The sequence below is a fragment of the Atractosteus spatula genome (assembly GCF_055471065.1).
Source record: "Atractosteus spatula isolate fAtrSpa1 chromosome 10 unlocalized genomic scaffold, fAtrSpa1.hap1 SUPER_10_unloc_1, whole genome shotgun sequence".
Classification (NCBI taxonomy): domain Eukaryota; kingdom Metazoa; phylum Chordata; class Actinopteri; order Semionotiformes; family Lepisosteidae; genus Atractosteus; species Atractosteus spatula.
In genome coordinates this window covers 3,011,727-3,026,011 of record NW_028296612.1, presented here as the reverse complement: position 1 = coordinate 3,026,011, position 14,285 = coordinate 3,011,727, and the positions used below count along the sequence as shown (strand labels likewise).

Below are 14,285 nucleotides of genomic sequence, written 5' to 3'. Positions count from 1 at the left end.
AGTAGAACAGTCTGTTACAATAGGAGCCCCAGTCCCAGTCCAGTAGAACAGTCTGTTACAATAGGAGCCCCAGTCCCAGTCCAGTAGAACAGTCTGTTACAGTAGGAGCCCCAGTCCCAGTCCAGTAGAACAGTCCTGTTTCAGTAGAACAGAAGTATTAACCACAGAAGTGGAAAGATGTCTGTGGAGTTATAACAGATCTAGGTCACCTCTCAGAAGTGGATCAGCCACAGAGCGCTGGCACAGGCTGTGCTGAACACCGTTCACTCACACCCAGTTACAAGAAACACGTAGGGTTAGTGGAAATTTAGGTGTCAGCATCCAGAGAAGTCAGGATCAGAGGTACGTGGGCAGAGAGGTGTGAACAGACATCGCCGACAGTGTGCGTGTTACAGCCTCGTCGCTAAGGATTGTGCGATTGTATTCCAGCCATTTTTTGACCACTTGATCCAGTCCAGGGTCACAGACTGGGGAAGCTGGAGTCTGTCCCAGCAACCAACAGGCACAAGGCAGGGCTCACCCTGGACAGGACAGCAGTCCATCACAGGACACACACACACCAGTCCATCACAGGACACACACACACTCACACACCCTGGACAGGACACCAGTCCATCACAGGACACACACACACACACTCACACACCCTGGACAGGACACCAGTCCATCACAGGACACACACACACTCACACACCCTGAACAGGACACCAGTCCATCACAGGACACACACACACCCTGGACAGGACACCAGTCCATCACAGGACACACACACACACACACTCACACACCCTAGACAGGGCTGTGAGAGGAAACCGGACCACCTGGAGGAAACTCACATAAACACGAGGAGAACATGCAGACTCCACTAAGACAGCACCCCAGGAATTGAACCCTGAGCCCCCAGCGCTGTGTGTCAGCAATGGCAAACGTTTAGAGAATCTTCATTAATAAAGTAATATATTGGAAGTCGTTGGTTAGCGAGGAGGAGGAATGAGAAAGATTCTCATTTGATTCTTTAAATCCTGAGAGGCGAGCGAGTTCGCTTCTTCGTCGTTGAATTGTTTGACGACTGTGGTAGCGTTTCTGTATTGCGCAAAGACCCTGAAGCAACCGCTGGCTTCATTTCAGGGGCCGAGGACCGAAGACGCCACAGGGCTGAGCTGGGGGCTGCAGGTCGGAGGGTGGCGGGTTCAAGTCCCAGATGAGTCTGCGGTGCCGCCCGTGAGCCGGTCGGGGTACACCGCGCACGTGACTCAGGTAAATGACCGGGGAGGCCTGTGCGACCTTATTGAGGTCTTTGTTGTTCAATACCCGAGACATCTGGATCAATCAGTAATTGATACGGGATGTGCTTTTGAGGTGTGGTAAAGGGACAACTTTACACAGAGGGGGGTAGGGGTGGGGAACATCCTGCCCAGCCGTGTGGTTGAAGCCAATACCCTGGCTTCTCTCCAGACACAGCTGGGTGAGCAGTGCAATCTAACCCAGAGCTGTGTGATACAGCCCAGAGCTGTGTGATACAGCCCAGAGTGGTGTGATACAGCCCAGAGCAGTGTGATACAGCCCAGCTCAGTGTGATACAGCCCAGAGCTGCGTGATACAGCCCAGCTCAGTGTAAGACAGCCCAGAGCGGTGTGATACAGCCCAGAGCAGTGTGATACAGCCCAGCTCAGTGTAAGACAGCCCAGAGCGGTGTGATACAGCCCAGAGCTGCGTGATACAGCCCAGAGCGGTGTGATACAGCCCAGAGCTGCGTGATACGGCCCAGAGAGTGTGATACAGCCCAGTTCAGTGTAAGACAGCCCAGAGCAGCGTGATACAGCCCAGAGCTGCGTGATACAGCCCAGAGCAGTGTGATACAGCCCAACTCAGTGTAAGACAGCCCAGAGCTGCGTGATACAGCCCAGAGCAGTGTGATATAGCCCAGAGCAGTGTGATACAGCCCAGCTCAGTGTGATACAGCCCAGAGCTGCGTGATACAGCCCAGAGCAGTGTGATACAGCCCAGCTCAGTGTGATACAGCCCAGAGCGGTGTGATACAGCCCAGAGCGGTGTGATACAGCCCAGAGCAGTGTGATACAGCCCAGCTCAGTGTGATACAGCCCAGAGCGGTGTGATACAGCCCAGAGCGGTGTGATACAGCCCAGAGCTGCGTGATACAGCCCAGAGACTGTGATACAGCCCAGTTCAGTGTAAGACAGCCCAGAGCGGTGTGATACAGCCCAGTTCAGTGTGATACAGCCCAGAGCTGCGTGATACAGCCCAGAGCGGTGTGATACAGCCCAGAGCAGTGTGATACAGCCCAGAGCTGCGTGATAAAGCCCAGAGCAGTGTGATACAGCCCAGAGCGGTGTGATACAGCCCAGAGCGGTGTGATACAGCCCAGAGCGGTGTGATACAGCCCAGCTCAGTGTGATACAGCCCAGAGCAGTGTGATACAGCCCAGAGCTGCATGATACAGCCCAGAGCGGTGTGATACAGCCCAGCTCAGTGTGATACAGCCCAGAGCAGTGTGATACAGCTCAGCTCAGTGTGATACAGCCCAGCTCAGTGTGATACAGCCCAGAGCTGCGTGATAAAGCCCAGAGCAGTGTGATACAGCCCAGAGCAGTGTGATACAGCCCAGAGCTGCGTGATAAAGCCCAGAGCAGTGTGATACAGCCCAGCTCAGTGTGATACAGCCCAGAGCGGTGTGATACAGCCCAGAGCGGTGTGATACAGCCCAGAGCTGCGTGATACAGCCCAGAGACTGTGATACAGCCCAGTTCAGTGTAAGACAGCCCAGAGCGGTGTGATACAGCCCAGTTCAGTGTGATACAGCCCAGAGCTGCGTGATAAAGCCCAGAGCAGTGTGATACAGCCCAGAGCAGTGTGATACAGCCCAGAGCGGTGTGATACAGCCCAGCTCAGTGTGATACAGCCCAGAGCAGTGTGATACAGCCCAGAGCAGTGTGATACAGCCCAGCTCAGTGTGATACAGCCCAGAGCTGCGTGATACAGCCCAGAGCGGTGTGATACAGCCCAGCTCAGTGTGATACAGCCCAGAGCAGTGTGATACAGCTCAGCTCAGTGTGATACAGCTCAGCTCAGTGTGATACAGCCCAGCTCAGTGTGATACAGCCCAGAGCTGCGTGATAAAGCCCAGAGCAGTGTGATACAGCCCAGAGCAGTGTGATACAGCCCAGAGCTGCGTGATAAAGCCCAGAGCAGTGTGATACAGCCCAGCTGCGTGAGAGAGCGGTCCTTCGGGCCGGAAGGGCAGCCCCCTCCCACTCGGGCTGCAGCGCCCGGGGAGAGAGGGGTGCGTACGTGTGAAGTCGGGGAGAGGGTGACACAGACCTGGCGGATTTTCCTAGGTTTGCCAGCGCAGCCAGGGGACAGGTGCCAGTGCCTCTCGTGGGTCGCCTGCAAGCTTCTGACAGGGGCCCGTGTTCACATTTTCCAGTCGTCCTCTTTTCATCAGGCTTACACACACACACACACACACACACACACACACATATATATATTTAACATTATTTCCAAACAGGGAAACACGTTGAAGGGGACCTGTGATGTCATTGCGGTTTGTCGATTTTTCTGGGGATGTTGGTGAAGAGTCACGAGGAGCAGCACAAGCTTCCTGTCCCCTCACTGTTCCCTGGATCAGGAGTCCCCTGAACGTGTTTCCTTCTGGACTGAAATCTCCCCGGTCCAGTCAGTCCAGGGGTCTGTGTCCTCTGGTCCAGTCGGTCCAGGGGTCTGTGTCCTCTGGTCCAGTCGGTCCAGGGGTCTGTGACTCTGGTCCAGTCAGTCCAGGGGTCTGTGACCTCTGGTCCAGTCGGTTCAGGGGTCTGTGTCCCCGGTCCAGTCGGTCCAGGGGTCTGTGTCTCTGGTCCAGTCGGTCCAGGGGTCTGTGACTCTGGTCCAGTCGGTCCAGGGGTCTGTGACCTCTGGTCCAGTCGGTTCAGGGGTCTGTGTCCCCGGTCCAGTCGGTCCAGGGGTCTGTGTCTCTGGTCCAGTCAGTCCAGGGGTCTGTGTCCCCGGTCCAGTCGGTCCAGGGGTCTGTGTCTCTGGTCCAGTCAGTCCAGGGGTCTGTGACGCTGGTCCAGTCGGTCCGGGGGTCTGTGACTCTGGTCCAGTCGGTTCGGGGGTCTGTGTCCCCGGTCCAGTCGGTCCAGGGGTCTGTGTCTCTGGTCCAGTCAGTCCAGGGGTCTGTGTCTCTGGTCCAGTCGGTCCGGGGGTCTGTGACGCTGGTCCAGTCGGTCCGGGGGTCTGTGACTCTGGTCCAGTCGGTCCAGGGGTCTGTGTCCCCGGTCCAGTCGGTCCAGGGGTCTGTGTCCCCGGTCCAGTCAGTCCAGGGGTCTGTGACTCTGGTCCAGTCGGTCCAGGGGTCTGTGTCCCCGGTCCAGTTGGTCCAGGGGTCTGTGTCCCCGGTCCAGTCAGTCCAGGGGTCTGTGTCCCCAGTCCAGTCGGTCCAGGGGTCTGTGACTCTGGTCCAGTCGGTCCAGGGGTCTGTGTCCCCGGTCCAGTCAGTCCAGGGGTCTGTGACTCTGGTCCAGTCGGTCCATGGGTCTGTGTCCCTGGTCCAGTCGGTCCGGGGGTCTGTGTCCCTGGTCCAGTCAGTCCGGGGGTCTGTGTCCCTGGTCCAGTCGGTCCGGGGGTCTGTGACTCTGGTCCAGTCAGTCCGGGGGTCTGTGTACCAGGTCCATTCAGTCCGGGGGTCTGTGTCCCTGGTCCAGTCAGTCCGGGGGTCTGTGTCCCTGCTCCAGTCGGTCCGGGGGTCTGTGACTCTGGTCCAGTCAGTCCGGGGGTCTGTGACTCTGGTCCAGTCGGTCCAGAGGTCTGTGACTCTGGTCCAGTCAGTCCGGGGGTCTGTGACTCTGGTCCAGTCGGTCCAGAGGTCTGTGACTCTGGTCCAGTCGGTCCAGGGGTCTGTGTCTCTGGTCCAGTCGGTCCGGGGGTCTGTGACTCTGGTCCAGTCAGTCCGGGGGTCTGTGTCCTTGCTCCAGTCAGTCCAGGGGTCTGTGACTCTGGTCCAGTCAGTCCAGGGGTTTGTGTCCCTGGTCCAGTCGGTCCAGGGGTCTGTGACTCTGGTCCAGTCGGTCCAGGGGTCTGTGTCCCCGGTCCAGTCGGTCCAGGGGTCTGTGACGCTGGTCCAGTCAGTCCAGGGGTCTGTGATGCTGGTCCAGTCAGTCCAGGGGTCTGTGATGCTGGTCCAGTCGGTCCAGGGGTCTGTGTCCCTGGTCCAGTCAGTCCAGGGGTCTGTGACTCTGGTCCAGTCGGTCCAGGGGTCTGTGACTCTGGTCCAGTCAGTCCAGGGGTCAGTGACCGGTTGTTAAAGAGCAGAGAAGCAGGGGAGGGAGGAGAGGAAGAGAGGGATGAATAGAGGGAGGAGAGAGGAGCAGGAATGATCCAGAGGCCCGTGCTTGTTTGTCCCGTCTTTAATTCACAAAAATAAGTTAACATCAGTATCTGACACGTATATATACAGTATATATAAAATTAAATAGGATTTAAATATTGAAAACTGACTGGCAATAAATAAGTACATTCATTTATAACACCTGAACTGGTACAAGCAGCCATATCCCCCTGCAGCTCCCAGCTGGCAGCCCCACTGGAGCCCAGCGGGGGTGAGCCTGGTCAGTATCTGGAGGGGAGACTCCTGGGAAAAACTAAGGTTGCTGCTGGGAGAGGGGTGAGTGGGGCCAGCAGGGGGCGCTCTCACCCTGAGGTCTGTGTGGGTCCTGATGCCCCAGTATAGTGACGGGGGACACTGGACTGTAAACAGGCGCCGTCCTTCGGATGAGACGTAAAACCGAGGTCCTGACTCTCTGTGCTCATTAACAATCCCGGGGTCTCTCTGGAGAAGAGTAGGGGTGTAACCCCAGTGTCCTGGACAAATTTCCCATTGGCCCTCATCAATCATGGCCTCCTAATAACCCCCCTCTCTGAACTGGCTCCATCCCTCTGCTCTCCTCCCCACTGAGAGCTGCTGTGTGCTGAGCGGACTGGAGCATCATCCAGGTGGGGGCTGCACACTGGGGGGGGCTGGAGGGGATCCCCCTGACCTGGGAAGAGCCCTGAGTGGAGCGTCCAGAAAAGCGCTGTAGAAGTGTAAGCAGTTCTTCTTATTATTAACAGGCTGAGGGCTGTTTTAATATAAAACAACACTAGAGTGGCTCCCCCTGCTGTTCGCTGTGCATAGCACAGCGTGAGAGCTGGGTCATGTGACTACCCCCCCCCCACCCCCCACCCCCGACAAACCGCGGAGTCACTGCGGGCAACACAGGTGATGTCTCACTGAGACAAAGAGCCCGTCGGCGCCGGCTCGTTATCGACCTGCCCAGCAGGGGGCGCGCTGGACGGATTTTTTTTTTTTCTTCTTCTCCTGGTTCCAGGCCCAGGAGCATCAGCCCCCCCCCCCCCTCTCTCCCGCTCAGAGCTCGAAGACCCCGAAGAAGACGTTGCCTTCCTCCTTGTCGTCCAGCAGCTCCAGGTGCGAGGTGTGCGTGCTCAGGGTGTCGCCCTGCTCCAGGCTGAAGACGGCGCCCTGGTACAGCGCGCTGAACCGCAGCCCCGCGCCGCCGCCGCCGCCGCCGCCGCCCTGCCCCCCGCCCCCGCACACCGTCCGCACGGCCCTCAGCAGGGGCCGGGGCGCCTGGTAGGAGCTGGAGAAGCGCGTCACGCTGTGGGAGAGGTGCAGGGCCTCGGACCCGGGCGAGCAGGCCGTGCGGAAGGAGGCCTGGGTGTAGACGAAGTACAGGCCCGACTTGGGCACGATGACCTGGTTGTGCTGCAGGCTCAGCCCCCCCTGCGTGAAGGCCTGGCCGTCCATCAGCCACTGGAGGGCGCTGTGGTCGTCGCTGGTCTCTCCTGGAGGGAGGGGGAGAGGGAGAGGTTAGTAACTCGGGCGGAGTGTGCGGATCGTGCCTCGCTTCTTAAACTGAGAGAGAGAGAGGAGTTAGTATCTCGTGAGGAGTGTGAGTAGGGTGTCTCACCACTCAACTGAGAGAGAGAGGAGTTAGTATCTCGTGAGGAGTGTGAGTAGGGTGTCTCACCACTCAACTGAGAGAGAGAGGAGTTAGTATCTCGTGAGGAGTGTGAGTAGGGTGTCTCACCACTCAACTGAGAGAGAGAGGAGTTAGTATCTCGTGAGGAGTGTGAGTAGGGTGTCTCACCACTCAACTGAGAGAGAGAGAGGAGTTAGTATCTCGTGAGGAGTGTGAGTAGGGTGTCTCACCACTCAACTGAGAGAGAGAGGAGTTAGTATCTCGTGAGGAGTGTGAGTAGGGTGTCTCACCACTCAACTGAGAGAGAGAGAGGAGTTAGTATCTCGTGAGGAGTGTGAGTAGGGTGTCTCACCACTCAACTGAGAGAGAGAGGAGTTAGTATCTCGTGAGGAGTGTGAGTAGGGTGTCTCACCACTCAACTGAGAGAGAGAGAGGAGTTAGTATCTCGTGAGGAGTGTGAGTAGGGTGTCTCACCACTCAACTGAGAGAGAGAGGAGTTAGTATCTCGTGAGGAGTGTGAGTAGGGTGTCTCACCACTCAACTGAGAGAGAGAGGAGTTAGTATCTCGTGAGGAGTGTGAGTAGGGTGTCTCACCACTCAACTGAGAGAGAGAGGAGTTAGTATCTCGTGAGGAGTGTGAGTAGGGTGTCTCACCACTCAACTGAGAGAGAGAGGAGTTAGTATCTCGTGAGGAGTGTGAGTAGGGTGTCTCACCACTCAACTGAGAGAGAGAGGAGTTAGTGTGAACCTCATGGTGCAGTGAGCTGAGTGCACTCACGCTTGTCCAACACAAGTTAGCACAATCACACTTGTGCACAATAGCACGTCCACCCCAGTGCACCACAACCACATGCGCAGTTGTGCACGCCGACACTTGCGCCAGCCGATGTATACTTGTGCACAATAGTGTGTTCAACCCCGTGGACCCCAGCACACTCAGCTCGAGTGCAGGACAGTCATTTCGCACTTGTGCGCACACGGTCAATTCCTACCTGTGCACGATCGCACATGCACCCCAGCGCACCACAGCACACGCACGATTGTGCGCGATGGTAAACTCACAGGTTGGGGGGGGGTTGTGCATTGTGCAGCGCTTTGTGTTGTTTAAAAGAGGAACAAACAAATTTTAAAAAGCAGTCAGTGAAGGGAGGGAAGCTCTCTGCTGCAGTTTTTATCTCTGCATGCGTGCAGCCTTATCTCCCTGGCTTGAGTAAGACTTCCGCTCAGAGTCTGTCTGCGGGCGGCAGGCTCTGAACAAAACCCCCAGCAGCTCGGAGAGTCTGAAACTAGGGCCTCTCCCTCGCTGTGCCTCCTGTCCCTCCCATCCTGAGGTGTGTGTTTATGACTAAGAGAGAGATGCTCTGTGACCTCCCCTCTCTCTGTCGCCGTGTCTCCCGTCCTGAGGTGCGTGTTTATGGCTGAGGGAGAGATGCTCTGTGATCCCTCTCTGTCACTGTGTCTCCCATCCTGAGGTGTGTGTTTATGGCTGAGAGAGATGATCTGTGATCTCCCCTCTCTCTGTCGCTGTGTCTCCCGTCCTGAGGTGTGTGTTTATGGCTGAGGGAGAGATGCTCTGTGATCCCTCTCTGTCACTGTGTCTCTAGTCCTGAGGTGTGTGTTTATGGCTGAGAGAGATGATCTGTGACCTCCCCTCTCTCTGTCGTTGTGTCTCCCGTCCTGTGGTGTGGTGTGGTGTGGTGTGGTGTGTGTGTGTGTGTGTGGATCAGACAGAAGGCGAGGTATGGGGGATCTGTACCTTGGAGATGAATGGCTGCCTTCTTGGTGCTGGCGATCTGCTTCAGCATCTGAGCCGTTTCTGCCACCTCTGGAGAGAGACGGGGAGAGAGACGGGTCAGACCTCTTCCACACTCGTCGGCGGTGGTGGGGGGGGGGGGAGACCACGCGTCTGCGGGGCCCTGTACGCGTCTCCCGCCGCGCGGCGGGTTTGAGCCTGCTCCGTTTTGTGCCCGGCGATTTGTTTTTTGTGTTTTGTTTTTTGCTCGGGCAGCGCGGAGGGAGTTTCCGGGTTTCAGGAATGCGTGATGGGGGGGGGGTTAAGGAAGGAGAACCGCGACTCACCTCTCTGCCGCAGCCCGTTCCCCGTCAGTTTCTGCAAGAGAAGGAGGAGAGAGAGAGAGCGGCGTTAGTGCGGGCCGCCGGGGGGGGGGTCTCTTTCCGAACCGGCCCGAGCCTGCAGGACGGCTTGGACCGCTCCCGGACCGGGCAGGCGCCGGCCTGCACGCCGTGTACAGCGCCCCACGATGTCGGAGCTGGGCGGAGACGCAGCGGCGCGCCGTCGGAGGGTCGGACTTGGGGGGGGGGGGGTTCTCACCTCGCTCGCCGCCGCCGCCTCCTCCTCCTGGCGCCCCCTGGCGTGGTACCAGGCGCACAGCAGCGCCCCGGCCGCACACAGGGCCAGGGTGGCCAGGAGCGCGCACGCCTGCCAGGCGCGGCTCCGCCGGGGCCGCTCCCGGATCACCAGCACGCCGGCGCCCCGCTCCGCGTCCACGAGTTTCTTCTGCGCGTCCATGTTGTCCCCCCCCCGAGCAAGTCTGTGGCGTGTCTCCCCGCGGGCTCCCGGTACGGCTCTCAATCTCTTGTGTGTCTCTCCTGGGCTGGGGGCTGCTCCGAGCGGGCTGCGGTTCTGAGACGGGCTGCCCGGGGCGCCGGGTTTTAAGCAGCCCGAGCCCAGGCCGCGGGGAATCCCGGCTGTGACGTAAGGGCGGGTTTCATGCCGCAATAGGAAAGCGCAGCGCCTGTTCCTCTCCGCTATTCATGATGTCACCGCCGGCCCGCCTCCCTGCGCCTCTGCCACCTGTCCATCACAGAACACACACACACACACATTCACACACCCTGGACAGGACACCAGTCCATCACAGGACACACACACACACACACACCCTGGACAGGACACCAGTCCATCACAGGACACACACACACACCCTGGACAGGACACCAGTCCATCACAGGACACACACACACACTCACACACCCTGGACAGGACACCAGTCCATCACAGGACACACACACACACCCTGGACAGGACACCAGTCCATCACAGGACACACACACACTCACACACCCTGGACAGGACACCAGTCCATCCCAGGAACACACACACACACACACGTGAGGGGCAGTTCTCCCAGAAGCACCCAAGAGGAACCTCAGGTCTAGAATTTTTAGAAAGGTTTTTCCCCTCTGACTCTACGGTTTCTCTTCACCTCCCCTGAATCTTCCTGCTTCTTTTTCTGCTGTGGTAGGAAAACCCCTCTTCCTGCTCTCTTCCTGACACCCCCCCCCCCGGTCAGTCGAGGGGGTCCCGGGTTGTTCAGGTGGGTCTGGGGGGGGGGGTGGCGCGGACGGTGTCACGCTGAGGTTTCTGAAGACAAGGTGTTTTTTTCTGGGGGCTCCGTGAGGGTGGATACCGAGACTCTTGAGCTTCTGGTTTCGGGAGGATGGATTCTGCCAGGACTTTCCACAGGGGGGTGTTTCCTAGGAAACACCGGGACAGCGACCTAGGACTAGCTGCACAGCGAGCAACTGCACAACCCCCCCCACACACACACACACACACACACACAACAAAACACCGTCATGCAGCGGAGTGAAACAGCAACACGGCGCCTGGTCAACCGCTGAGCGCCACACCACGCGAGAAGACAGGAGCGACACCGCAAGTCGGCTCTTGCTGCACCTTCGTGACAGACACACACACACTGACCCCTCCAGGAGCAGGACTGGACAGCCCTGCTTTAAAGACCCCTGGAGACTCTGCAGACACACACCCACACACTGACCCCTCCAGGACCAGGACTGGACAGCCCTGCTTTAAAGACCCCTGGAGACTCTGCAGACACACACACACACTGACCCCTCCAGGAGCAGGACTGGACAGCCCTGCTTTAAAGACCCCTGGAGACTCTGCAGACACACACACACACTGACCCCTCCAGGACCAGGACTGGACAGCCCTGCTTTAAAGACCCCTGGAGACTCTGCAGACACACACTGACCCCTCCAGGACCAGGACTGGACAGCCCTGCTTTAAGGACCCCTGGAGACTCTGCAGACACACACACACACACACACACACTGACCCCTCCAGGACCAGGACTGGACAGCCCTGCTTTAAAGACCCCTGGAGACTCTGCAGACACACACACTGACCCCTCCAGGACCAGGACTGGACAGCCCTGCTTTAAAGACCCCTGGAGACTCTGCAGACACGGTATGGATATGATTGTCATCTCGAGTCTTAACTCATCCAGCTCACGGTAAAGTCAGTCCACTCCAGTGGGAGAGTCTCAAACTGCTCTGTCAGTGTCAGTGGAACTCCAGTAGGAGTCACATTACAGTCATCGCTGATACAAAAACAGATCTGAAACTTTCACTATAGATCTGCAGTTCAGTCACAGAGAGTGGAAGGAAGTAGTTTCTGTATTTCCACTCGCACTGGAGAGGAACCAGAGGCATTCTGCTGTTGCAGCAACACGAAACTGGTCTCTGGAGAGGAGATGAGTGTGCTAAAAATAGATGTATATTTATAACGCAATAGTAAAGAGATCATTCAAAAAGCAAAATGAATACTCTCATTTTATTTCGATCCTTGGTAAAGTCTGATTAGTGTTAATGTGAAGCTGGAGATGATCAGACTGAGTTGTCTTTACTTTCATTTTTACATTATTGTGCAGAATGGCTAGAAACCTATTGCAGATTAGTATGTGTCCTCCTTCTTCATATGCCTGTTGTAGTCTGATGTCATGCAGAAGCGTCATGGGTTTGTGGAAAGATTATCATTGTGCAACATATTCAGTTGAGCACTTTTAAGCAGCTGGTTAAAAAAGATTATGAAACAGGGAAAGACATAACTTTGAAACTGCTGTGAAGCAATCACACACTGAATTATTATGTATTCGTACTAATTTTAGTTTTCCACATCGTTGTGTGGAATGCCAATTTGTCATTTAGCATCCGTTACAGCTGGAAATATGAGGTAAACAGCTGGATACACAGGTGTGTGCAGGTGAAGTCAGGAGTGAGTGTGAGAGCAGAGAGCAGAGGAACAGTGATGCTCTAGCAGTGTCTACAGTAAAGTCAGGTGTGTGCAGGTGGATTCAGGGCAGATTGTGAGAGCAGAGGGACAGTGATGCTCTAGCAGTGTCTACAGTAAAGTCAGGTGTGTGCAGGTGGATTCAGGGCAGATTGTGAGAGCAGAGGGACAGTGATGCTCTAGCAGTGTCTACAGTAAAGTCAGGTGTGTGCAGGTGGATTCAGGGCAGATTGTGAGAGCAGAGGAACAGTGATGCTCTAGCAGTGTCTACAGTAAAGTCAGGTGTGTGCAGGTGGATTCAGGGCAGATTGTGAGAGCAGAGGGACAGTGATGCTCTAGCAGTGTCTACAGTAAAGTCAGGTGTGTGCAGGTGGATTCAGGGCAGATTGTGAGAGCAGAGGGACAGTGATGCTCTAGCAGTGTCTACAGTAAAGTCAGGTGTGTGCAGGTGGATTCAGGGCAGATTGTGAGAGCAGAGGAACAGTGATGCTCTAGCAGTGTCTACAGTAAAGTCAGGTGTGTGCAGGTGGATTCAGGGCAGATTGTGAGAGCAGAGGAACAGTGATGCTCTAGCAGTGTCTACAGTAAAGTCAGGTGTGTGCAGGTGGATTCAGGGCAGATTGTGAGAGCAGAGGGACAGTGATGCTCTAGCAGTGTCTACAGTAAAGTCAGGTGTGTGCAGGTGGATTCAGGGCAGATTGTGAGAGCAGAGGGACAGTGGTGCTCTAGCAGTGTCTACAGTAAAGTCAGGTGTGTGCAGGTGGATTCAGGGCAGATTGTGAGAGCAGAGGAACAGTGATGCTCTAGCAGTGTCTACAGTAAAGTCAGGTGTGTGCAGGTGGATTCAGGGCAGATTGTGAGAGCAGAGGAACAGTGATGCTCTAGCAGTGTCTACAGTAAAGTCAGGTGTGTGCAGGTGGATTCAGGGCAGATTGTGAGAGCAGAGGGACAGTGATGGCTCTCAGATGGAGATCTGACTTGTGTTTCACAAACAAGGACTCAGGATCACACTTCCCCTCCTCTTCATGCAAATCCTCCTCCGCAGCAGAGTCCCCTCTGACTTCCCCTGAAGAGGCCTGAGATCACAAGGGAACTTTGCATGACCAGTGATGTAGTGATAAATTAATGGTGAGTGGTGGGGGTGGGGAACAAGCTGCTCAGCCATGCGGTTGAAGCCGATACCCTGGCTTCTGTACACAGAGGGTGGTGGGGGTGGGGAACACGAAGCACAGCAGATCACAGCTCCACTGAAGCCATTCACCAAGACAGCAAGACGCCTCTCCTCCACAGTCAACTTCCTAGATTCCCAAACACATGATAGTCACAGGAACAGGACTGTTGCAGAATAGTGGGATTCTACTGACTCCTGACCCGCCCATCATCCGTGATGCAATAACGAAAGCAACAGGATGTGCTGTACTGTTCATGTACTATAGTGTCCAGTCAGGGTGTCTGTATGAACCCCTCTCTCTCTCTCAGTGCAGTGTTCATGTACTATAGTGTCCAGTCAGGGTGTCTATATGAACTCCTCTCTCTCTCAGTGCAGTGTTAATGTACTGGAGTGTCCAGTCAGTGTGTCTGTATGAACTCCTCTCTCTCTCAGTGCAGTGTTCATGTACTGGAGTGTCCAGTCAGTGTGTCTGTATGAACCCCTCTCTCTCTCAGTGCAGTGTTCATGTACTGGAGTGTCCAGTCAGGGTGTCTGTATGAACCCCTCTCTCTCTCTCTCAGTGCAGTGTTCATGTACTGGAGTGTCCAGTCAGTGTGTCTGTGTGAACCCCTCTCTCTCTCTCAGTGCAGTGTTCATGTACTGGAGTGTCCAGTCAGTGTGTGTGTATGAACCCCTCTCTCTCTCAGTGCAGTGTTCATGTACTGGAGTGTCCAGTCAGTGTGTCTGTATGAACCCCCCTCTCTCTCAGTGCAGTGTTCATGTACTGGAGTGTCCAGTCATTGTGTCTGTATGAACCCCTCTCTCTCTCAGTGCAGTGTTCATGTACTGGAGTGTCCAGTCATTGTGTCTGTATGAACCCCTCTCTCTCTCAGTGCAGTGTTCATGTACTGGAGTGTCCAGTCAGTGTGTCTGTATGAACCCCTCTCTCTCTCAGTGCAGTGTTCATGTACTGGAGTGTCCAGTCAGGGTGTCTGTATGAACCCCTCTCTCTCTCAGTGCAGTGTTCATGTACTGGAGTGTCCAGTCAGTGTGTGTGTATGAACCCCTCTCTCTCTCAGTGCAG

At 55.9% G+C, this 14,285-nt stretch overlaps 1 protein-coding gene across 1 annotated transcript; it reads right to left on the bottom strand.

The window, feature by feature from the left end:
• Positions 1–6,421: 6,421 nt before the first annotated feature.
• On the bottom strand, positions 6,422–9,525 carry tnfa (tumor necrosis factor a (TNF superfamily, member 2)). The gene is made up of 4 exons (XM_088908263.1): positions 9,328–9,525; positions 9,075–9,105; positions 8,752–8,820; positions 6,422–6,858 (listed from the first exon to the last, which is right to left on the bottom strand). Exons 1-4 carry the CDS (start codon positions 9,523–9,525, stop codon positions 6,422–6,424), a joined length of 735 nt encoding a protein of 244 aa, XP_088764389.1.
• Between the last annotated feature and the right edge of the window lie 4,760 nt (positions 9,526–14,285).